The 26,958-nt window shown below is 32.7% G+C and overlaps 2 protein-coding genes and 1 long non-coding RNA gene across 5 annotated transcripts in view; 1 reads left to right on the top strand and 2 right to left on the bottom strand.

The window, feature by feature from the left end:
- Positions 1–26,958, bottom strand: part of eIF4EHP (eukaryotic translation initiation factor 4E homologous protein) — a 127,842-nt gene that overhangs the window by 99,043 nt on the left and 1,841 nt on the right. The window lies entirely within an intron of this gene.
- Positions 19,074–21,200, top strand: LOC118680683 (uncharacterized). Its single transcript, XR_004976300.2, has 2 exons — positions 19,074–19,318; positions 19,472–21,200. It is a non-coding gene; the product is annotated as an uncharacterized lncRNA (long non-coding RNA).
- Syx1A (Syntaxin 1A) lies at positions 19,817–26,742 on the bottom strand. Of its 3 annotated transcripts, XM_014231209.3 has the most exons (4): positions 26,617–26,742; positions 26,439–26,557; positions 23,233–26,381; positions 19,817–19,890 (listed from the first exon to the last, which is right to left on the bottom strand). In XM_014231209.3, exons 3-4 carry the CDS (start codon positions 24,099–24,101, stop codon positions 19,875–19,877), a joined length of 885 nt encoding a protein of 294 aa, XP_014086684.1. In that variant the 5' UTR covers positions 24,102–26,381; positions 26,439–26,557; positions 26,617–26,742; the 3' UTR covers positions 19,817–19,874. The 3 variants fall into 3 exon arrangements, with proteins under 3 accessions (XP_014086684.1, XP_069961613.1, XP_036217584.1); XM_070105512.1 differs by having other exon boundaries at positions 26,439–26,705; XM_036361691.2 differs by having other exon boundaries at positions 26,490–26,705.

The raw sequence follows: 26,958 nt of genomic DNA, 5'->3' as shown, positions 1-26,958 counted from the left end.
TGGTTCCTTGGGAGACAAAATATAAATATAACGGCTAATTGCAACTACATTTTCTTATTATGTCGTTCGTATCATGCAAGATAATGATAGACAATATGTTCAAATTATCAAATATGAATCGTCACTTGAACTAATCAAAAATAAAACTAATTTCAAAGAAATAATAGTATAAATAGAATACCTGCTAACAAATTTATATTTATTTTATTATTCCATAAAAGCACACACAACTCGCCATTTTTATATTACAATAAATGCCCACGTAAAATCTATTTTGCCTATCAAAGATCATTGACCAATGCGCCTACACATATTTCCATCTAAGTCAAACAGCGCGTCATAGAACGGCGCAGACTCACACATACACCTACATGCAACCCACTTGCCAACTTGGAACACACCTAATTTGACGCAGCATCTTGAGGCGAGCGCTTATGGCGCAGCGAGTACATTGTCTTGTCTATTTTAGTCCTGACATTCAACTCCTTAACAACCACTGTGCTTACACTTATACATGTACGTATGCATGTATGTGTTGCTGTCTATTTTGAGCTGCACGAGCGCAAATTGCTTGAACTCGCTATTTTTAAATGCGACTATTTCCATTGCAAATATATTTAAGAGCCTGCAAGTGTGTAAGTGTGTGTGTATGCATGTTTGCACGCAATATGTTAAATTCTCCCAAGTGGCTACACAAAAATAAATTTACAAAGCGGCTTAACCTCGATCTATTTGCTTTTATTGCAATTTCATATATTTTTATTTTCTCTCATTTTTGGTTGCCAGGCAGTCATTGGCCTTAATCGCTCGATTTCGCCTGCCAGTGGGCGGCGATGGGGCTGCTGCGCAACAGCACAGCTTGTATGCGAAGCAGCGTGGCGTAAATTGGGGCAGGCAAACAGTTTTCCACAAGTTTTCATATAATTAAATAGCACATCGTTTCATGTTTTACTCAAATTGTACAAAATTTTCCAAGGACCACTTAATTTGCTTTAATGGATTTATTTCTGCTGTTCTTGTTTTCTTTTCTTTTTGTAATTTCAGGTGAAGTGTCGAAATTTTCATAATTTGGAAATGCGAACTAGTTATAGTGCATGGCTTCATACTTAAGTAAAAAAAAATCCGTTATAAACAGTAAATTAAGTAATCAACTAGTAAATTGCGTTAATACTCGTACAAAAGGCGTTAATTTTTCGTTTACACGGTAAGCTGTTATGAAATTTTCATAAGCAATTAGTAATAGTCTCTTTATTTTTGGATGTTAAGCTCTGTGCTTCGTTCATCTATATACATACATATCTATTACAATATTATATGAAAAACTTGATGTTCAAATTGTTGTGCTGTCGCTGCGAAAAACCTTTAACATCTCATAAAATTCCACCGGACAGCTCCATTTAAACTGCGCGCGCAAACGGAATTGAAAGATTAGATTATAATTTTCCTAGATTAGTACATCCTTTTTTATGCTCGTGTGAAGTTGAATCGACATATGTCAATTAGTGTATGGTTGGCAGCTTTTTGTGCGATTTTTGCCATGAATAAAATGAGTTTGCTTGAAATATTATATTTTGAATAAAGTCACGGCTACAGAATCGTTGAAAATGTTGCAAGAGTGTTTTGCGGAGCCTACTTTATCACGAATACAAGTATTTGAGTGGCACAAAGCATTAAGTGAAGATCGTATTGTTTTCGAAGACTTGCCTCATGCCTATGTTAACGGTGAGAACATCGAACAAGAAAAAACGTTAACTTCGGTTGCACCGAAGCTATAATACCCTTCACAAATACAAAAGGTTCCTAACAAGAACTTAATTCCGATCGTTCAGTTTGTATGCCAGCTATATGATATATTGATTTGATCTTAACCATGCCAAATTTCATGAAGATATCTCGTGAAAGAGTTTTCCATGCAATCACTTGATACTGCTAGTTCAGTTTGTATTATCTCAGCTATATACTTATATAGCTACATATAATGATTCAATATCGGCAGTTACGATAAACGAGCAGCTTCTTAGGGAGAAAAGTACAGGAGATCCAAATCGATATCTCAAAAACTGAGGGAGTAGTTCGTATACGTAGAGACAGACGAACATAGCTAAATCGACTCAGCTTATTATGCTGATCACTTATACAATTACGTACATATTTTTTTTGGGCTCCGCTGTTTCCTTCTTGGTCTTACAAACTTCGAGGCAAACTTAATATACTCTTTTTAGGGCAGTTTAAAGAACTGTTCTTGAAAATCGTTGTGTCGACATAAGAGAGATAATTTTGTTAATGGTTTAGATATGAAGCGTCTAAACTCGTAAAAAAAGACCTGAATCTTTTGCAAAAATGGCGTCGAGGAGAGGCGGTTTAGCTGGGGACCTATTATGTGGATAGATGGAACACATAGTACACAAAGTATTTAGACTCTATTTGTTATGGTTTTGACAACAGTTATTTCAGCATTTAGAGTAAAGTCCACATATGTTTAATAATAGTCACGCCATGATTGTATTTAAATGAAAGCCTTCTGTACTTTACGGTGGACTGTCAAAGTTGAGAAATATTTGCATTGACTTCTAACCTCAGTCGACTCGTAAATTGAAGTGTGTTAGAGAAAATATCAGCTTAAAAGTATTGCCTGATAAATCATATATGGACTTGTTGCAATTTTGAGACCAAAACTTCTGGATACGGGAATGTGTAGAAGCTTCGTTGGTTTGGAGAACAATATATTTTAGAGATTGCTCAGGTTTAGATCTAATAATTTTTTAATATTTTATTGCTCCCTATAATCAGCCAGTACAAAATGTAGTATTTCTTAAACCAGTTCGAGTTACATGTATGTATAATATTGAGAGAATTAAATAACGACATGACGTTTGAAATTACATAAGCTATATTAACTTATAAGTAATGGGAATACTTAGTAGTAAGCAATGAAAAACCCTGTTAAGTATGCCTTAAGTAACAGTACTTTGTTCGTGCATAGAAAAGGCTAACAAAAATGTTGTTAAAAGACATTTTCCATGAGGCAATAAAAAATTGTATACGTAACTTTCACGCGATCCATTTTAAAGTGAAACCGCCCACAGTCTTCGTTTGCCAATTCCAAACACATAATACCTTCAACTTTTATTCAATATGCTCCACTGAAGCCCTGCACCGCCATCTATTGCCGCAACACTTTCAAAAAGGAATTTGTGCTACCGTATTGAGCTTCCCACGCAAATCTTGAACACTTAATGCCAACGGCATAACTGGCACATACCGGCAACACACCACACATACACACATATATATGTATCTAATAAATTGTGTAAGGAGTGTAAGCAATCGAGTGCCAAGGGAATATTGTCTCACATAAATACACACACCCGCACTCTTATATGAAGGTGGCCATTTGCTTATACATAGCGCCATTACAACAATAAAAAAGCACGCTTAGCGGCAACTCAACACTGACAACGGTAATTTGCTTAAATTTTCACGTCACGTAAACTCAAGAATTACTGCATTACTTGTCACTGCCGCAAGGATATTTGCTGCTGGTAGACCTTTGTCGCACAAATTCTACATATTTTTCATAGATACAGTTATAAATTGTTTAAATCAACTTAAGCGCGCAAGCTACTGAGAAGAAATCTGCGAATGTGAATGTGTGTGAAACAATTACACAGAGTGCGGCGTGAATTGAGCGCACTTCCGTTAGAGCCTCACTGCTGCCACATAACGAACTCCTATTTGTATTCCTTTCTAGACTTCTTTTATTGTTTAATGTTTTATATTTTCTTTTCTTGAATGCGATTGCGATTGCTGTCGCTTCTTCTATTTGTGAGTACTGTTATGACTTTGAATGACAACAACAAGACCAGCAAGTGACAGCGTACAAGCGCCGAGCTTTATATAGCAATTAATTAAAAAAAATTTGCCTTTTGTCATTTTCCGCGCAACAAATAAAATCATATTAGTTACGCAAATCCTTCCTTCCAGCGTTGCTTCATCCGTTAGTTGTCTGTTGAAGGAGTGGGCACTGTTGTTGCTGGCGTTTGTGGCTGCAACATAGGAGTCAGCAGCGTTGACAGATCCATTCGCAGAGACACTCTTTGGCCATTTCGTCACTTGCCATCATGGTTGCATGGTAATCACCTAGCGTGTGACAAGTGAGAAGTCTCGCGTGTTGAATGAGGAAATATATGTGATTGCCGCAATGCAGGTGAGGGTAAAAGCGAAATTGTAATAATTGGTGGGTCGCACAGAGCTTTGCATGGCACGGTGTTGACAGTTAGTTGCCTTTGAATGCTGTCGCTGATGTCAAAACTAAATGAGTTATAAATCAGCTTTCTAAGGTTTAGCTCGAAACTCGAGACCAATCTTTAGATAGATTAAAATGATTGGTCAAAAAATAGGGGAGAACCTCTATGGAGAAGACCACTGTCGCTGTCTAAATATTTAGTTTAAAGCCACAATGAATAAACGCTCGATTCGAGTTCCAGTAGAATTTCAACAAATATTTCGAATAGTAATCACCCTCCATAACCTATTCAAACATTTAGGACCACCCTGCTGACTCTTTCAACGTGCCTTAACTACAGCCTTTACACAAATGAAAAATGCATTTGTAAGCAGTTATATGCGCATAAAAGCTTCATACTCACACCTTTCTAGTATGCATGCCTGTTTACATCATCAGAAAGTTGAAAAACCCCGCATGTGCTCAGAAAAATGTGTCAGGAAATGTTGGCAAACACAAGTCCACACTTATACACATATACCTAAGGTCCTTATATATGGTAAAATGTTACAATATTGCTACTTACATCGGTACTTTGTTGATGCATAAACTTTAGCCAATTACCGAGAGTGAAACGTAGGAGTTATTGGCGTCACAAATGGATTTAAAGTTATAATTGCATGTGTGGATGAATGGATAATAGGTTAAAACGACATCTTATATGGAAAAAGTAGCAACATAATGCAGATAATATGAAGTCGCTTATATTCATTCACAGAAAAGCCGAAGAATACATAATTATTTACTGCTCTCCTGCAGAACCGTACTTTCATCGGCAAATTTACAGCTATTTCAACAAACTTCTCAATGGATTTGTGACAATTCTGCTCAATATTGACTGCTGTTCGACTTTAATGAGCATAATTTTCATAAGCAAAGCATTTTCAAAGATTCGATCTTATTTACATGTCGGGATGAGGTTGATGTTGGAAAATAAAATTGTTCTGGTTTCTACAATGAACAGAAGAGCGATTTGTATAAAAGAGCACATATGAGTCTTACATCACTTAGAATCACACAAGTCGTCTGTAAGAAAAATAACCAATTTGAGATAAACAAAAAAAGCTAGGCGTAGGTCAAGCGTTGGAACTCCAACCCACCGAGTTGTAGTCACATACTCTCAGACATCAATAACCTGAACCTTGTTTACCAAAAAGGCGAATCTTGATGGGCGGTTGATGAACTTTTCTCATAAATTTTGAGGTTATGTGAAACATTATTGATTCAAAGTTGCAGATCTCTTTATTACTAAGAAATTCGTCGTATAAAGTTTTTCTATAGAACTCGAAGTTTTGCAGGAAATCGAGATAAATCGTTTTAAAGCATATAAAGTGACCCCTGGAAAAAAAAGTGCGTCCGTGCGTGTTTTAGTTAAGACCATAATTTTTTAAAAAATTCAAATTGGAATTTTGGCAGACCTTTTTGCAAAAAAATTAAAATTGCTCGACATTTCTTTTTTTTAAATAGTTGTAATTGAAAAAAAATCCTTCGTCCAAGTACGAGTAAATTGTATCTCAAACACCTGTATGAAATTTCATCATCAGATTTGTTGAGTAGTTCGCGAGAAATCTTGACAATCGACTTTGAAAACACAGTTTGGAGAAAAACGCGTTTAAAGTTTTAAGTGACAATATAGCTGACCTCGAGCGCGCAACTTTTCAAAGCTGTATCTCCAAAACTATTACTGATATCAACTTGAGAATTTGGGACAATATTCTAGAGATTTTATAGAATTAAATAAGACCATAACTTGCTACGAAACCCATGTAACCCCTTAAAAGGTTTAGGTTTTTATGTTACAAAAATTCTGTTAATGGATATAAAAAAAATACACAATTGAATAACAAGAGCATCGACCTTAGAGTAAAATGCATAAGTTCGCCAACAAAACACTGGATCCTAAATAAAATAATATATGTATATAATACAATTTGAGTTTAAATAAAGCTTTTGCCACCAGTAAAAGGTGCTCCAGTGTAGTTTTTGTGTATGATTTTGTGTTGAAATAGTGAACCAGTAAAGCCACTTATGTCTGCGCTAATAATTTTGTTAATTCCAACATATTTTATGGAAATGGTTTACTGAAAGTAAATTTAATTTTATGGTAGGTTAAGCAATATATATGAAAATACACATAAGTTATATATAATTCTATATATATAAAAAGTATGTGAAATAAAGTGATGCAAAATAAATGCGTGCTGCTACCAATGGTTAGGTTAGGCTAACTGCTGACGACTACGCTTCCATATAAATAAAAATACATTTATACGGCTATTCATATGTACATTTATACTTATACATATTATATACTGTAGTATATTTATTCAGATTTCATTGCATACATTTTAACTTTGAATGGTTCTCAGCAAAAGCTGTTGAACTCACTCTCAACACGAGTGTATATAATACAAGCACATATTTAGATAAATATCTACATATATACATAAGTACATATATGTAAAGAAAATTGTTACAGTTGAGTGACTTGAATTAAGTTTTAAAACACTGAAGGAGTGAATGAATGAGCGAACGAACGAATGAATGAATGGCTGAGAGAAAGGCGTTCTGCGAAATTACCTTTGTGTAGACATCCGGCGATGTGAAGACATGTCCCAAAAGGTTAAAGAAAGTGTAAATAAAAAGTCATTAATATTGTGTGCACTTAAATAAGAAATTGTAGAGAAATTTGTGTCATTATTTACTAACATGCATTTCCATTTGGTTTTGAAAAGCAAAAGGAAGATTGAATTTCAGATAGCCACTGAGAAAGGTGAGCACGAGCTAATACTATAATATATATGTGACATATGTAGGTATGTGTGTGAAGGTACGTATTTGGGTTAAATAAATGATAAAAACAATTTTATTTGAAAATTGAATTTAATATGACAAAAAACCTCGAAAATATAAATAATTGTATTTTTTGTAGTCCTCAACTAAAATTTTCAATTAGACCTCGAACGAATATGCTGAAGGAGGGCGTCTTACCGTAAATTGAAATATAATAAAATGCACTAATGCAGCAATATCGATCGAAAGGAGAATGTTTATGAAGTTGCTCAGGTTGCAGCGAGCTTAATTGAACGGGTAGTTATCTCCGAAATGCACTAGGATCGAAGACAGCTCCGTTATATGTTAACTCACCAAGGTGAAGAAACAGATGACAATAAAAACCTATTCTATGGATGAACATGCCCCTCATTTAAATGGATTTCTGACCGTGTTCAAAATCTTCTTCATATTACATCTGAGGCTACGGAAGAGTGAAAACAGTGGACTTCGATGGTAGACTGAAGCAAAAAGTTATTCGATTCATCTCGAGTCAGCTCACCAAAAAAGTTCTAACGATCATATTATTGAAAAACTCGGGTCTCCGACATTTCCTATTGGGTGTTACAAACATCGTGTCAAACTTATTATGTATACCCTGTTCAGGGTATAAACATTAGATTTAAAATACTAAAACAATCCCTATAGAGTATTATTCAAGGTTTGCTAACGGATTCCTTGACAATTTGAAACACAGAAGCTATAATACCCTTCACAAATAAATTAAAAATTAAAATTACATTAATAATAAATAATTAAATTAAATTAAAAAAATAAAATTTTCCATACAAGAACTTGATTTTGATCGATCAGTTTGTGTGGCAGCAGCAAAATTTCACATCGATATCTCGAAAACTGAGGAACTAGTTCGCGTATATACAGCGGGTAGACGCACAGACGGACAAACATCAAAAATCGTAGTTGTAGGAAGTATTTGTCAAAGCAAGAAGAGCAAATATTCAAGAAGTTGGAAACTTTAAGGCAAAAACATGACACTAACAGGCCACCACATAGATAAATGAAGCGTTTTTACCCACGACAGTTCTTTTCTATGCCAAAAATCTCAGTTTAATCACACTGTTTTCACACACTTAGGCAAATATATTTCTATTATTTAATTTATATAATTTTCAATGACATTTCTGGAAATTGTTGGAGGGTCATAAGTGCCTGCGGATGATTGCCTGGACAGCGGTAAATGTCACTAGCGCGATGTTATACACATTCCATATTTTACAATGAAAATTTACATAATTTTTATATGGAAGTAAATGACTATATATAACAAACTTACACATAACCTATACCAATACACATATACATATATTCATTAACTTCAGCTCTTTATTTGCAGTAAGTATTTGATATGTATGGGGTTAAAAGTGCGCTGGTGCGCGTCACTGCTTTCTAATTTGATTTGTGCAATTGAGTGTGAGCGGCTGTGCTGTTGGTGAGTCAGTCGCTCGACGTCGGTTGGCAATTGGCAATCGTCAGTGCGCATCACGAAGCGCACAGCATTCACAGATAAATGGGTACTTAAGCGCACGCATACATAAACACACCCACACACACGTAAATGTGTACAATAAGCGCGCATTGTGAGCGACCACAGGCAATAAGGGGATGAATTATATGCTAACTGTGGTGGTGTTGCGCTTAAATTGCTTAATTGTCAGTTTTATGGTATAAATGTGCGAGTGTAGATTTCTCTATTATAATCTATAATTAACCGATTAGTGAACAATTATAATCGTTAAGCGGAAAAGTGATGCGTTTAGCAAAGAGGTTTTAAAGGAGTTAGATTGAAGGATATTAGGTGCATTACTCAAACGCCCGGTGGTACCTTGATGATGAGAAATTTAATAATAATTTATAAATAACAGTTACTGAAGACGTAAAGATTTAACTACTCTTTTAATGAGTATCTGGAAACTAGCAGCCCTGATATACGCCCATTTATGTTGAGCTTCACTCTTTGGTGGATAAATGATTTTGTCTGCGCCAAATAGCATTTTAATAACCCTTTAGTTTAAAGCAGCGTTCATGTCTTACGTGGTCTATTAACAATTTTTATTTTTTTTACGTCTTTAGTTTTTAAAAACATTACAAAAATCTCAAATATATTTTTTTCGCTTGGTATTTTGAAAAGTTCTAGACACCTCCAACTAAGAGCTCATACTTGAAAAAACATTCTTAGAGGTGTCTAAGAACCCATTTTTTAGAGTGCCAAGCGGAAAAAAAATTATTAGTTTAGTGTTCAATGTTAATCTGTTTCATCCACTTGTGGTTTTCAAAAATCGATTGCATATAAATCTAATAAATATATATTTGAAAATATTCTCCTAAAATAGTGTTATCGGCTCCCAAAATTTTAAACGCGTTTTTCTTGAAACGCTGCTTTAAAAGTCGGTGAGGAAAATTTCTCCGAAACGGCGGAACCAAACGACATGGAACGTGGAAGGTTGACACTACCTTTTTAGATATATTCGACAGACGAGGATCGAAGGAATAAGATAATTGATAATAATGTCGATAATGATTCTTTACGCTAATCTGAAGTGTATATTTTTTTACAAAAACACTTTTTTGCGAACCCGCCATTTTGTCAAAAACCGAAATTTTGGCTAGTCTTTCGATCATTACCGGTATTCAGCTATAACAATAATAAATTGTTTGGTTTTTGGATTTGTGACAAATTTAAGCAGAAAACTCTTCCTCACCGCCAGATACGATTCTTCGGAGGTGCTTTTGGAGATTTATTACGGAACGAATCGATAAACTAACTAATTTTTTTCGAAAAAAGTTTGCTAGAAAATTGCAAAGCTCTTGTAACTTTTAATGAAAATTAATTTCCCGAAAAATCGCATTTAAAAATATTGACATATTTCTTCTTTTTTTTTAATACATACTTATATAGGTATAAACTCAGTACTGTAGAAGTATATTAAACTCACTTATGTACTCGTACACCATCACAAACCAATGCCGGCACCATAAAATTGTGCTCAGACAAATTTATTTGCTTTCGAATGGCATTGAGTTATCACACAAATCGTAAGCTTTTTTGGTTTTGTTTCTCTCCCTCTTTATGACATAAGCAAATTTATCAAATAATAAAAAATAAGAATTTGCCAAATAATGCAACAAAAAAAAGGAATTATATCAATGAAATAAGAAAAAATATTCCAGCACGACGCGCCGACGAAAGCAAATGAAGAAATATATTGTACAAGTATATGTGTTCTTTCAAACTTGACAAATAACACTCTACTCGAAAAAGGAATGCAAAAAATGTGAGAAATTATTAAGTGAGCGCGGAAAATTTTGTAAAAAATTGATATGCATACCTATATTTATACTAGATATAAATGAGAAGTAAATAAATGCTGCATAGATTCAACAACCACAAAAATATTGTTGTTGTAGCCACATAGGCAGCCGCATCTCTACTTTATATTTATTTGCAGCGCATATATTTATGAATCTCTATAGGCATGTAGTATGTATATGTATATACAAGTATATATTATATATACAATATATGTCCATACGTGGGTAGGAATGTATGTACGCTTGTGCGAAAACAATTTTTTTTAATGGATTTTTGTTTGTTTTTACTGGCTACAGTGAGTTGCATTGATCGTTTTGTTGAGCGGAAGAAAACAACAACCAAGTTCATTTGTTATTAATTAAGAATTCTAAGAATAATATGCAACAACATTTTTTTTTTGTACAAATATATTCTAAGATATTTTTCCTGCTCTTTAGAACACATTTAGCTTCAAGCTCAGCAGGCAGCAAGCTTTGACTCAACAACCGCAAAAGGTTTATCTGACAAAGTTTCACTGGAAGTTTTTTCTAAAAATAAATTTGTACATATTTTATTGCATAATTTTTCTTTATCACAAATTAGAGCTCATCAGAATTGTTTTTCGTCAGAATATGATTGTTCTGAATTCTTAATAAATATTTCAAGTTCGTTTTTGTATATGTTTTGTAGTTGACATAACCTTCATGGGATATACCATTTCGGATGACACAAGTTTTTGAAGATTGCAAATAAAATTAATTTTGTGTATTGAAGCAATGTACGAGTATTTTGATAAAAAATTTTGTTGTTACCATAAAATGGCTGGATTATGAACATCGAAAAATCCAAAAACAATTTACAATTATTGACCTAGCTTACACCCTAAAGTTAGCGAAGAAACGTGCTAACCATATCGCTCACATTTAAGGTTGCGAAAACTGCCTGCACCCTGTCTCAAATCAATGAAAACGATACCAAAACCGCTTCGACTTTTTTGTATTCATATCTCAAGAGATTTGTCGCTGGAATGAAATCACCGAGTAAGAGCGATATTTTGAAGTAAAACGCCAATCTTACTACAAATTTTTTAACGCAATTGTTATAAACGGTATATCACCTTCGATGGCAACTTAGTTGGAAATACAACTTAGATTAGCATTAGCATTATACAAATGCTGATAAATATTTTTTAGATTTGCCTATGACACATATGTCACAACAATAACCCAAACGGAAAACGTTTAAGCCAAAGTGGGGAGTAGTAGTTGCTGTTGTAGTGTTAGGTTTTTTATCGGACTTAAAGAGAATAGTTAAAGAAATTGGAAATCTTAGAACTATTGTGAAAGATAAGATATATTTATGAAAATATGAATTTTTGTGCTCTTCTCAGTTAAGTTTTATAGCTAGTGATCGTGTGAGCGAGAATTTGGAAATTCCTTAGACCTCATTCTCCGATTAACATTATTCAAATATTAAATTAGTTCTAGTGAAATCTTCAGAAATATTTACTAATTTGCAGACTAATGAACATATGTGTGTATTCACATATGTAGGTCTATATGTAACTACATTTTAATGAATAATCATAAATATTCAAACCATGTTGAAATAAGCTACATGAATCACGTTATACGCTGATACGAAATTAGAGTTTATATACATAACAATGACTCTACAAATTAAGAAATAATAAAAGCAACAACAACACCAAAATCTATAAGAAATCAACTAACTAGAAATGACCATAGAAAGTTAGCTGGCAAACAAAGTGAATAAACAGAGAAGCCCCGCAGAGAGAGAACTTGGGGAAATAACCAAAATGACAATGAGAAGTTTTAATTCACTTCAAGTATTGTGTGAGCAGAAAATTTTGTTGCCAAACACAATATAAGACTAAAAAAAATATATATATGTAAATATAAAAAATTAGAAACAACAGCAGCAGCTGTTAGCATATTGAGTGTGTTAGAAAATTATTTCAGACAAAGAGAAATTAGAAAAACAAGAAAAAAGTAATGTAAAATTACCAGAGAATTATTTTTTTTTAAAGATTTTTTGCTTGACGAATATATGAAGAAACTGGCATGATTTCATAACTTTCAGGTACATATGTATCTATATATTCGCTTCCATAATAAATTAACGCATAGTATTCTTCAAGCCAGTATTTATTAAGTATATACTCGTACACATATAATCCGAGTCAACTTTGATCAGATGGTAGATATACTTGTTTTACACGACAAAAATATTATTTAGTCACATTAGTCATGCTGCCAGTTTGTCAGACTTTATTTGGGAACGCAAACTGAGACTGCAAACTTTTAAGTCCACGAACTGAACTTAGACGACCAAACGAGTTTAATGACATACATTAAGTCTTGATGGGGTCGATACTTTGGGTAATTATGCGGTGAATTTAAGTTTTGACATTACATAAACACTTATTTTAATCTGTGAAATAATAAGAGCGGTATTTGTCCATAATCAAAAAGTCGATAAATTATTGTAATAATCAACCAAGAGTGACACGATAATTTGAGCAGGAATGTGCGTTTATGAGAGAGAGAAAAAATAACTAGGAAAAAGTTATCGGTATATTGATTTTTGCTGTAATATGTTGATAGTCGATTAAGAAATCTGTAAAAGCAACTCTGTATGCATATCTACTATAGTTTTCAATACTTTTTGCGAATGAGCACTTCGAAACCTTCTTGATAAAAATTAGCGTGCAAGTGTGTGATTAATTTCTATAAATATGAGTCCACCCAACCGATTCGAAAGCGATCAGTATGCGAAGGTCATAAAAGGGTCTGTTTATCGGAGAACTTGTTTCAACTTGGAAAATTTGAAGAACAATGAAAGACGATTCTATTCGATCAGAAAAAAATTACGGAACAAAGCTGTCGTAATCTCGATTTATCTCATTCTTGATATATAGCTAACTAAGTAGTACATGAGTTATTAGTGGATATGTATGTATGTATGTACTACTTCAAGAACGATAAATATATTAGAAGATAAGTGGTGTTTTAAGCGAGTTAAAAATATTTGAAATATAAACTTCGAGTTCGTAGTAGTGTTTGGTGGTATAAACGCAAAAGGACCAATGAACGCGTTGAAAAGAAGATTAATCGATTCATGCACCTAAAGTCAATGTAAACTAGAACTTCCCCCAAATTGGAGTAGAGTTTCCTTGATAGACTAGTCTAACTTTGAGAATTCGTGAAAATTCAGACTTTAAAAAAGCTTTTTAAGTAGAAAAAATCTAAACTTTTGGTGTCTCTGTAAAATTGTTTTCTATACTTTTCTGCTAAGAACAAAATAAACTCAGTGAAGTTGTAAAACCTTGAGAGATTACTCAACAGTTTGCCGATTTACTTAACGTTTTGCCAACATGATTGGTGCGAGAAAAGCAACTCTTCAATCTCAGCTAAGATTTCTGAAGGAAGTAACGACTAAGAAAATATATTTCACCGCTTTTTGCAGAAATGAAGGAGAGAAAATCAGTGAAAATTGCAGACGGAAAATAGTATTTACTTTTAAATCAACAATAAAAAAGTTAAACAACAAAAGTAGATGTATCTGTACACATGCAAAACAATACAACGCAGACAGTCAGCGCTTTGCAATTGTCGGTCGTCAGCTGACTGGAGGTGCGACGCATTAAATGCGGTAACGCTAATGGCTTTGTTGTTGCTGTATGTTGGCGTTTAACAACCTCGTTGTCGCTGGTTAATTGAGTGAATGGCAGAGATGCGGGCAAGAGTGCCCCACTGCGTTAGTGTGTATGTGTGTGTGTGTAACACAATATGGTGCCGCTGGGTATTAGCAATCGACAACACGCTAACAATAACAACAACAACAAAAATTACAACTACCAATACAGAAAGTAAAATTCATCAATGCAGCTGCTGCGGCTGCTTTGCTTTTGACGGTAATGAAGTTATTGATGATTCACGATGTTAGCCAGCAATGCATGTCTGGCTGTATGTGTATGTATGTACATATGTCGTTGTTAGCAACTAAAAATACATATGTAATGAAAAACGCCAACAGATTTTTTTGAGTGGCACTATTGCGGGTATAAACCCACTCGCAGTTGCTTTAGTCACGTCATTATTAGCGTGAGAGTGAGAGTTATTGAGGTGGCGTGTGATTTTTTAACGCTTTATTATTTGAATTTTTTTGTTTAATTTTTCAATTATTCACCTGTTTTCATTTATTTGCTTTTTTGTTAAATTGTTTACATACATATAAGCAATATTTATTTATTTACACTGGCTCTTAGCTCGCTTGTTGCTTATAATTTCAATGGAATTGTTTTCAAAATTATATCGTGTTAATTTATCCAAACGATGAAGTCAGACTTTCAGACAGGTTGGCGAGCGGTTTTTTTTACTGTTATTTTTTGCTTTTTTTTTTGAGAAAAAAAAATTAATTTGCCTATATCGGAATATTTTTGCATTAGCGGTTTGCCATACACGAGTATATACTTATGTTATAAGGTTAAGCGAGCAATTCGCGAGTTTCTGTGAATGCTAAAAGTGTATATACTTGTAGTGATAATATAAAAACTAATTTCACACATAATGCTGAAATTTACGTCTTTGCAATAACAAAAACAATCCCAATATAACACAAACAGGAAGTTAAACACTTATTATTCTTGAATTACAATCGTTACGTAACTCACATGCTAAAAACTTCACAAAACGTCTCCATCCATCTCACCCATCTCCTTTTTTTCTGATTTTTTAAATTTATTTTTCTTGAAGAGGCGGTTTATTTAATACACCCATATGTATATAAATAAAAAATAATGTACATTTACACATTTTAATTTAGTTAAATAATCGGTGATTGATTTGCCAGGAGGACCTTCAAAAAATAGGCTCTGGCTGTGAGCAAGATTTTTTGCTTAAACTTATCTCAAATAAAAATAAAAAAATATTATTTATATAAATTAATACAGGTAATATTTGAGCAACTAGCCAACATTTTGATTTTTGACACAAAAAAGTAGTTCGTTTCTTTTTGTTGAACTTCAGAGTTGTTTCAAAAATCGAAATTATTATCAAAAGTTTTACGCCTTCGCCCTTTACCTAACAAATACTTCTAGGAAGGTCATGTGAAAATTTCAAATGGATTGGTTCAGCTGTTTTGGAGAAATTTTCTTCACCGGCTAGAAAAAAATCAACTTGGAATTTGCGAAGAATGTTTTCAAATACTTATATATATAAAAAAAAAAAAACCAAAAAAAATCGTTATTTCAGTCAAAAATATATAAACTCTAGCCTCTAACACTTTTTCCCTTAGAAAATTTAATAAGCTGTTTGCAACTTGTTATGTAGATATCAATCTTCCAGGATTGAATCCAAAATCCTCTCGTAGCTTTAACTCAAATATTTCCATTTCGGGTTACTGGGAATCGTGCACACCAGGACACGCCATTTTTTCATCAGTACCCACTTTGCCGGCCTAGATTTTTTTTTTTTAATATTATAAATGATTTTTACTCTTTAAATATCAATAAAAAAAAACATATAAAAAAAAATATATGGTAAAAATATATCGTTTTTTTTATCGGTCCGAAAAAGAGTCTAAAATTCGGGCTTCTAAACCAGAATACCCCCTTAAATTACAATATTTTCTTTCGCTCTTCGCTACTTACCGCATTGAGTTTTTAGGTCCACTACCTTTTAAGCCTCACTATATTCTTTAAAAAAATTTAAGCCTTGGCCTCAGAAAACCAAAAAGCTCTTAAGTGTAGTAGACAACTGCTACTACTTACCAATTTAGGTGATAGAGCGGCCTGTCTCAGAGGTGTCTTTATCAGTAATAAAAAAAATGCATCGGTTGTTTTCCTAGGGATTTCTCAAAAAAGTAAACCGTCAAGCTTTTAACACTTGCAGACTTCCGTTGGGCGTCTGACCACAAGTCCCGGGACTTGTAAGGTAAATAAGAGAGAATAATTGATTTAGTTAAGCTTTTCCATGAGGTTACACTCATTTAGAAAAATAGAACTTAAAAGCAAAAATTGAATGATTTCTTATGCTCCCATGACTGACGGATTAACGTAATCTATCCTGACCAGGATTGTTCGGATACCCGCCAAGGATTGTAACCTCAGCAGCATTCATACAAGAACTTGATGTTTTAATATTTTACTGAACGGTTCGGTTCGTGGAGACTTCCAATGTGGTAAGGATGGACCATTAATTTGAATTTAGAAAATTTACTAAATAATATGTGAGTGCTCTTAAATATTGAGAATCTAACCAAGGTTGAATAAAAGTATTGCTGAGTAAAATATAAAAGAGTCATGCCAGAAGATTCCTTGTAGTTTCTCAGAAGAAAATTTCGAAGGTTAAAATATGTCCAGATTAAAACAATCAAAAATTAAAACGTGTTTGATGACAAATGATTCGATTTAAAAAAAAATTTCCATGGCCCAATAAATATCCGGATCTGTTCCGGTTACTTAGACCGGACTGTCGAGGGAACGGAGATTTGAGGCACTATTTAGGAATACTATAATTATAACAGGATAACGCTTCCAAAATATTTAACAAATATTTGCAAGTCTCTCGATGCGAATGTTTTTCAAATTTCTTTGTATAGAGTAACAGATGTATTGTACTTACATACATACATTGCAACGCAGCATCAAACGAAGCAGGCAGGAATCACTTTATAACTAAAATTTCCCATTAAAATCCAAACAGAGAAAAACATGAGACGAATTCAGAGTAATTTGGCATGAAGCTGGTTCAATTTCTGAGCGACATCTGAGAACGCTCAGTATCGTGTACAGAAAAAATAGTTAAGTTTTGATGCATACAAGTTGTAAAGTAATTTTTAACTATTTTGAGATATAGAAGGCACACACACACACGCAAGGCGAACATATACCCCTCCACATTCATTCGAAAATAAATATAAAAAAAATACCAAAAATTTATTTTTACTTAACAAATGACCTCCTAAGGCAAATTTTTTTATTTTATTAGAAATCGAATTTTTAAATTTTCTAAATCATTGCATAATTACATTATTTAAGAAATATGGAATTTTACATATATATATATATGTATATGTATACAATATATACATACGTATATGTATGTATGTATTTAGCTCATATTGCTTTTTATCGATTAGGTAACACCATACTAAACTACTACATAAGATGTACTAAAATTTAAGTTTGTTTTCATACAAATTAATTTGCTTGTTTTTTAGTTTTTCCATTTTTTTGTTTTAATTTGTTTTGTTTTTGTCTTTACCAAATTTACAAAATTTTATAATATCAAATTAGCATAAATGTAGTAATGTAAGTATGTATGTATATTTATTTAATATAATATGCTATAAGTACTTAAGTATAATGTTTTGGTCGTAATTGCTACAAATTTAATTGGCGACTACTAAATTTAATGCCTTAAACAAACCTAAAACGCAGGAAAATCAAAAGAAATCACAAAACATTTGATCGCAAAACTATTTATACATAGAGAATACACAAATATTTATATAAAAAAAATTTTAAGAAAGTATTTAAAATTTGTGGAACGCAGTGAAAATGCAAACAGCGGTGAAGTGATGCGTATGCATTCACTTATATACACTCTATATGTATGTGTGGTATATACGAACAACATGCGCTGTTGTTCTTGCTGTTGTTACGTAGCAGACGTGACATTGTTGTTATTATGCGTTTATACACATTTTACTAAAAATTTTCATTAACAAGCTAATTGTATGTTAGATGCGCCTTGCAAGGAAAATACAATAAATATTAGGTTGTGTAGGTAATTGACTTTTCACTTAACTAACACAGTTGTTTTTGTTATTATATGTAATAATATTATAAAACTAGTTTGTTATCGTAATCCATAGAAATCACATATTTAGAAGCTACAACAAATTATTTAAATATTTTTCCAATAACTATAACATGCACCAACGGTTTATTTGTTTTTGTGTTTTTGTTGGTTTATTTTTTTGCTGTTTTTGTCAAAAATACCAACAAATAAATTAAATATACGAAATAATAAATAATTTGCTGCTGAACGCAAGAAAAACGTTTGTTCCAACAAGGCCACCAGATTTGACATTTGACACAAAGCAAAACTATTTTTCAGAATTTAGCACAAAACAGCAAAAAAAAATTCCTACGTGTATAAATTGCTTTAATCAGCGCTTTAACCAGCCAATATTTGTGTGCCAACAACAATTATTATTTGCGGTAATTAAACTTTTTTGTTTTTTAAATATTTTACATTATATATTTTTTTAATTTTTAATTTTGTTTTTGTGTTTTGTTTTTGTTTCTTTGACTACTTACCAACGACAAAACAAATTTGCTGTCAAGCAGTTGCTGCTTACTGACGCATATGCTTTATTTCTAATATAGCTGTTGGTTAGCTGGGCGATTGGCTGGGTGGCAAGGTTGGCTTGTTGGCGGTTGGTAGGTCGCTAGCGTTTGTCATTACACATTCTTTTTGTGGCGATGACCGTACATTGATTGGCAGCTTTCGTTCTTTTTGATACAATGTGGTATAAAGCGAAGGAGCCGCAAATTATTTTGTGAGCAAATATTTTTCGCAAACGAATAGGCTGCGAGGCGCATTTATTGCATTTTATTTCGATTTTCTCAATTTTCATTTTATTGCGTGCATTATTGGCGTGCAAATTATAGTTGAGGCGGTTTGAAAATTGTTTGACGTGCAGTTTGCTTGCCTTGCCATTGCAGCGGACAAAAGTGCATGCGCTTTAGTTATTATTTGTTTTTGTTGTTGCTATCGTTTATAGTGCAATTTGTCGGTCGGTCAAGTCAGTTGCCGCGTTATTGGTGCTGCTCATAGTTAAATTAAGGGTGCTTGAAGGTGCGCTTAGTTGCAAATTATATTGTATTGTTGTAGTTGCCATTATATTTCTCTTCTTTTTTGCATTCCCATTTATGTGTGTGAGAGGTACATAGGTGTTTGTAATATGCTTAGCAATGGTTAAAATTATTTTCTTTTTTCTTTGGATTACAGGCATTTTCTCGTTCAGCCTCACATGACAGTTGTGACATAAAAAATGCATTATAAGTGAATGTGGCACACCCACAAATGTTGTGAAATTTCAAAAAAAACAAAATTTTTGGGTTCGTGCACTCGCTTATGCGTCTACTTAAATGCATTTATACAAGCTACAAATTTAGCTTAGTGTTCTATAAAATTAGGCTACCAACCGCAAGCTGCTTTTAGTTCGGATCGTTCATGGGGTGATGATGTGATACGCAAGAGTTGCAACGAAAAATAGGCGTATTTATGTATGTACCTACTCATGCGTGGCTAGGAGCTTACATAATTTAGGCAGGCGATTCAAAGAAAACAATATTTAAGTTAACTAATTGCAACAGCAGCAAATGTGTATATTTATTATGACTTCTTTTCGTTATATCACTTTTCCGCTAGTGTTGCCAAATTAAAAAAATGTATATTTAATTTATTCAAATAAAAGTATAGAAGTAATTGTGATGTTGATAGCATTTGGCAGCGGTTTATGAGATTTTAACAAAAATTATGCAAATACATAATTAATTAACATAAACGTATAAAAAATATTTTAATAAAAAATATTTAAAAAAAAATATATAAATACAAAAATAATAAAATTAAAATATACATATATATATTAATATAAAAAGCAATAATAAAATTAAAAGAAAAATATCAAAGTTGTAAAAAAAAACATTAAAAATAAAAAAACAACGGACCGGCATCATGTTGTTGTGGCAGCAGCGAATAGTTGTTTTGTATTTTAGTTGCGGCAAAACGCACAAATGTGGCCATGCAATGTTAATAATCCAAAATAAGATTTGTTATAGTTGTTAGTCGGTTTGGTTGGTACATTTGTTGTTGGCATGCAGAGTGTGGAGTTTAGTTTAGTTGTTGTTGTTATTACGGGTGAAAGTGTTCCCATTTGATATTCAATGTTTTTTGTTGTTTAATTTTTTGTTTTGGTCATTTATTTTAATTTTTTTATTGCGTGTTATGTAAAACAACGAACGCATAGTAAAGTTGAGATTGCGAAACAAAAGTAAAAAAAGGAAGAAGAAAAAATAAACAAAAACATATTGTGAGTATTACGAACTGATTGTTATATGATGGGATATGTGTTAGTGGTAATATTACCTTAGGGTACTCGTATTATCTAAAATTAAATACATATACTAGTCAAGCATAAAATGATGTAAAAATGTGTTTTAATAAGAAATATTAAGGAGTACAGTAAGGTGATAATAAAAGCTAAAAACTAATGCACTTAATTTTCAATAATAAGTTTTATTATAATGCGAGCATAAGTCGATATAAGTGGTAAAAAATTTATTATAGCAATAATTTTTAGCTAAATGAGATCTATTACGCTTTCAAACTTGGCTTGAGTTAAGATTGAGCACAAACAATTTTTATATTCGACAACTTTAAACATTTCAAGCATATATTTTATAAAAATATAATCAAAAATTGTATATGCCGCTTAACGTTAAACTGTGATTTTGTATTAAGATATTTTCTAAAGCGAAATAAGGAAAAAAATATTTTAATGAAAAAAAATATATATACAATATAAGTTGCAAAACATCAGAGAAAAAATATACTTTAAAAATATATAAGTTAAAAACAATCCGGAAAAAAGAAAAAAAAAATGTTAAATAAAATAAAAAGAAGCTGAATTATAGAATTTAAAAAACTAAAATACCGAAATAAGAAAACAAATTTTATTGAAAAGTAGAATATATTCTTCGCAAAAAATGATAAAGAATAATTTATTTCTTAGAAAACTACAACAAAAAATTTTAGTCAAAACAAATAAATTAAAATAAAGTAAATTAAATAAAAAATTAAATATATAGATGTACCGTATTTATCAGAAAATGTTTTAATCTTCTGGTGGTGGATCTTTGTAGCACAATTTACTGCAATTTCCAAACAGTTTCTAAGCTTTTCTCAAGCCTCAATTAGCTGTAATTATGCCTCTATACATATTACCATATATAAAATTGCACATGTTATCACGCTATGCAACCTATCAGCACGCGTGCTTATCACAATAAAATACAAGCAGTTTGCAAAAATTATCACTACCACATAAATACGAGTATGCCAGCATTCGAAAGCGTAATCTTATCTACACGTAACTAAATAATTAAGCAAATAACTATATACCTGTAAATTAAATGGTGGAAAAACTCAAGTGATTATTTTTGCGCTAAATATATAAAAAAATATACATATGTTTGTATTTATGTAAAAGTGTACGAATTAACAATGAAATAAATACATTTTTCGAAAACAAACATACATTTTTAATAAATTGGCATAAAGTCTTATTAAGTGTTGCATTTTAAGTTAATATTTATATTTAATTAACGCTACATATGTATGTATCTATGTTTTTTTTTGTATGCACGCGTGCGTAACTGTGTGTGAATGCACTTTTTACATATGTATGTGCAAGTATGTTGTATGCTGTATGTTTTCTTTGCTATTTTTACTTTACAGTCAATTGTTTAATGTGTTTTGTTATATTATTATTTAACGACTTTAATTTGCAATTTCCATGCAATGCAATTCAATTTTCAATCAATTAATTTCATTTAATTCACTTTACTTTATTTTTCTATATATTTTTTTATTTCAATTGAGTTTTCCAATATATAAAGAGATGTCTATATTGAGAGATTATATGTTTTTAATAAGTAAATAGTTTTTTTTTGTTAGTTTTAACTTGTTTTTTGTTTTTGTTGTAATAATAAATTGTTGCTATATAAGAGTTAACTAGAGAAATATGCAATAAGTTTGTATGCATGTAAGTAAATACATAGCGTGTTATTTTTCTTATAATACAAATATGAGATTTCGAGGAAATTCAAAATCATAATAATTTTGTGTGTATAAATTCAACTGAAAATTGTGTGATAACGAGCTATTCTTAAAAATGTTTGTAAATGCGCTCTCAGCGTCGATTTTGCTTTATTAATTTTTAATAATTGTTTTTGTTTTTTTTTTTTAGTTTTGTATTTGTATTTATACTTTACGCTTAAAAGCAAGTAAAATGAAAAGACCTTCAACTGATTTCTGACTAAACTTTTAACCGGAAATTCTTATCAACAATTAAGAGAGGTTGGAAAATACAATATATAGTTTTGTGTTTTGCTTAAGTTGGTTTATTAATGTTTATGCTGATTTAGTTTATAATTTTTCTTTTGGCATATTAATGCACTTTTTCTCTCTATATTTTAAGATTTGCCTTTTCATTTTCTCACTTTTTGCATTTTTCTTTAGTGTATATATATTTTTATACGTTTTAAATTGTGGTTGCTTCGCATTATAACAGTAATCAATAAGATTTCATAATATAGCAAATACATTATAATTATATTTTTGTTTAGCAATTAATCATTTAATTAGGTAATTAAGTATGTAATAATTCACCGAATAGGCCGCAAGGGCAGCTTTCAAATTGGCGACTTTTACGGCCGCATGGCATTACTATTCGGAGACTCTTATCGCTCTCTTACTCCCGCTCTCTAATGTATGCCAGCAGCAGCCAAGCTAAGTTGACCGCTGCTGGTTATATTTTTGAGGCTTTCAAAACATTGTACTCGTGCTACGAGCGTGCGATATAAGAGCTAATAACTAGTTATAATAATTGTAATTACTTTCTTGTTGCTATACTTTTTTTGTTTTAACTATATGTATGTAAATAAATAATAAACATGTAGTAGTAATAATGTAATTGCGTTTACACAGTAAGGCCAAGATATGAAGCAACTATGAGACCCAACACAGTCAAACATAACAGGATCATGATCTTCTTTCGGCGCGCCTTGCTCTGGTATTTAAGCGCCTTCTTTGTGTCTTGCGTTGCCGTCTGCACATAGTCCATAGCATGCTCCACATGATATTCAATGCGATCGATCATCTCGCCTTGCGACTCCACCAACATAGCCATATCCATGAACATGTCGTGTAGCTCTTTGATCGATGTCTCTAATTTCATGATATCAGCATGACGAGCCTCTATATCGGCCAGCGTTTGTTTGGCCTGCTGAGTCTCCATGATAATGCCTTGCGTGAATACTGCTGGGTTGCCTTGTTCCAACATATCTTCCAGTTCTTCGCTGGTCGTTGCCCGTCCGGTAATCTCTAGTTGACGTTGTATTCTACCTTTGCAACGCTCTCGGTAATCCGTTTGCGTGCGATTGTATTCTGTCATCACCTCGACGAACTTTCGTGATAGCGTTGAATGTTGTGTTTTGCGTATACGCAAATCGGCGGACGATTTGTTCTGCTGCTCCTCTTGCTCGATATTTTGTTCGATGCTTTTTAGCTTGCCACGCACACGATTTGCATTCTTTTTAATATCGGCCATTAAATCTTCAAGCTCTTGTTTGGTTTTCTCATCTGACTGAGGGGCGGAGAGTATAGCCGAATGCTTCTTTTTCACTTCTTCGACATTGTCTTGAACGCGATCGATCATGCCACGTATCTCCTCCACTTGCTTGAAGAACTCATCCATGTAAGAATCATGAGCATCCACATTGACAGCTACTTCCTCGGACTCTTCGTCGTCGGATTGGGCTGCGTGAAGTGCGGCTAATCTGTCTTTTGTCATTTTGCAGCTTTATTTATTCTAGAACAAAGGTGTTTGAATTTTTTTTTTTTGTGGTTCGTGGTTTTTTTGTTTTACCAGTGAAACACTTCTTAAACTAGTGCGTATGCCTTGAACTTTTTTTAAATTTGAATTCTAAGTTTAATTTTGTATTAGCTGACTTATTTTCGTTGACATTTATTTTTGTCGTTCGTTGGCTTTGTTGAGCTAAATTTTCAGTAGATTTTTTCAAGGGAACGGGTTTGGCTTTGCTCAATTTCAAGGCGATATTTATGATTTTTTTTGTGGCAGTTAATGCTCGTCAGAAATGCTAATTTAGCTTATCACTTGTTATATGTTTCAAAATTATTTTAATTGAATTTTCATATATAATACTTATGGTGAACTTGACACCAGCACAATACAAATTTTTGTTTTTCTCTTTTATACGCCAATTCGTTTTTGCTTTTCCATTTATCACTGCTAATTTTGTCGATCTCACTACGTACTTCGTGTATGCAACACTTTCCACGCCTGAATATTTTTTTGCGGTGGTGGGTGGACGCGCGCGGTTGTTTGTGGCTCGTTCGTATGGCGACTATCGATTTTTCCTTGCAAAATGCGAACGTTTGGAACCAACCGCCGTACCGCTGTCTTGGCAATAGTTGTTTTTTTTTTTTGAGGCGTTGCTGTTTGATATTTCTGAATAGAATTATTGACTTTTTCTATTTAATTTGTCACTATAACACTGCCTCTTTGATTGTGCTATATATTACAAGTTAGTGTTGCTAGTGAATATTATATCAGCATACGAATTTTTAGCATTTGTTATTTCACGTTGTGAGTGTGGGGGGGCAGAATGGATTTTAACGTATGTGTATTGGTATGTGTAGCGGGTGAAGGCAATGCTCACGGTCAACAAATTCAATTTACTGCGATATTCACGACACTCGACAATAATTTGGGCGACATTAACAGCGACGACGATAGCGATAGCTTAAACGACAATAGCAACGGCAGCATGACTCACTTTCTGCCTCACTTTTGTGTGTTATTTTCGTATTCACAGACTGTATGTAGCTTTTTTAAGTGGTAACAGTAGTATTATTATTAAATATTTTATATACAGAACAAATTTTATCTTGAGAGTTGTAGCTCTTGTATTATTTCACATCCAAAAATTGTAAGCTTTCAAATTTTTTGATTTCCTTTTGATAAACACCTTCTATAACCAGCACTTGGAGTATTCAATGGTATAATTTAACACACGCGCAGGGAGAAAAATTGTTGGTATCTGCTGTTGCGTTCGCTGTTTGTAATGACGATGAAGGTGATGACGCTGTTGGACGAGCACAATGTCGAAAATGTAGCTTATCGTTGAAAGCTACCGAACAACAATAGAGAGGGGTGGGTTAAGATGGCAAAAATCAGCGCAAATTGTTACTAGAACGCCAAAGCAGCTATGAATGAGAGTGGATTGGATTTTGATTGTTGGTAAATGGTTTTTGTGTATCGGGTTTTCTATCACGTTGTTTTTTGCTTCTTCTAAACTTTCGTTATTTGAATTATTTTTTTTTCCACTTTTACCTCATTGTCCCGACTTTTCTAGTATTTCCTTAAGTTACCAAAAATGTTTCATACATTTTAATATAACTTTATTTTTGAACTAGTTCTGTTCACGTATGTAGTCTTTTTATCTACTCCTGTTGTAGTTGTATATTCTCTTTAGAAGCGTGTTAAATAAAGAAAAAATCGATTTTTGCTCAGGGTCTTTTTTACAACCGAACGCGTACGCGCGCGTTTACACCGTTTACGCGGCGGCACGACAGGGCAGATTAAACAGAATATAGGTGCTTTAAAAGTGATTATCACTAAGTTCACTAATTTTATTTTTATTTTTTTTCTGCAAAAAATGTGTTGCGTGAAAAAAAATATTCCGTTGGTGTGACCCTCAAGTAATAAAAGGGCCAGTGTCAGCGTTGACAGATTTTTTTTTGGTCACGGTTTATAAAGCACGGACGTCCGGAAAATGCTCACGACGCGTTGCTGGCTCTTCACAATCTAATGAAAGTAGCAAGAGCGCTGCTGTATGAAACTAACACTGCATCGGTATTCACCGTACACGATTGTGGAATTCGTACGCTCGTGTGGATAGTGTCTCAAGTGCGTTTGCGTTGTATATATTTTTCATCGGGGGAGGCACATGGGTCCAATCAGCGGTTCATCTTTTGGAGGCTATACTCTCTGCTGTTGTTGTCACTATTAGTTGTCCAACCAAAGCTGAATTTTCCCGGCAAATTTTCACTAAAAATTTGTAGAAGCACTTGTTAATATTGGAAGTATTTTTATTTTTTTATTTACCAGTATAAGCGTAGGTTATACAATTTAACTCTCCAGTATTATTTTCCTTACATTACGGCTTTTTGATTATTATTATTTATCACTTCTTCTCTGTACATATATCGTTTGACAACCACTTTCTATTACATCAAAGAACACAAATTAAAACAACACCAAAAACCCAACATAAATACCGTACATGTCGAAATCAGAATCGATGTAAAATTATTTGCTTCTGTTTTTCAATTTTATCGATTTAGATAAATAATTAAGATTGGATAATGATTCACAAAACTTATGCATAGCAAAATTGAATAAACCAATTCGGAAGAAACTCACTTATTCTGTATATTTTCATTAGCACTTTTGACACTTCTCTTTTGACCTCTCTTTGGCACGTATGAAATGTCATAAAACGTAATGAACAGTAATACCGCATTACAGAAAAGGGAAAAATTTGACCCACAACAGAATTTAAATTTTATGAATGCAAAATGTTTCATTTAACAAAAATTAGCATATTTGTATGTACATAATAATA

This window comes from Bactrocera oleae, chromosome 2 (genome assembly GCF_042242935.1).
Source record: "Bactrocera oleae isolate idBacOlea1 chromosome 2, idBacOlea1, whole genome shotgun sequence".
NCBI classification, from domain to species: domain Eukaryota; kingdom Metazoa; phylum Arthropoda; class Insecta; order Diptera; family Tephritidae; genus Bactrocera; species Bactrocera oleae.
The sequence above is the reverse complement of the archived record's forward strand: the minus strand, read 5'-3'. Positions and strand labels throughout refer to the sequence as shown.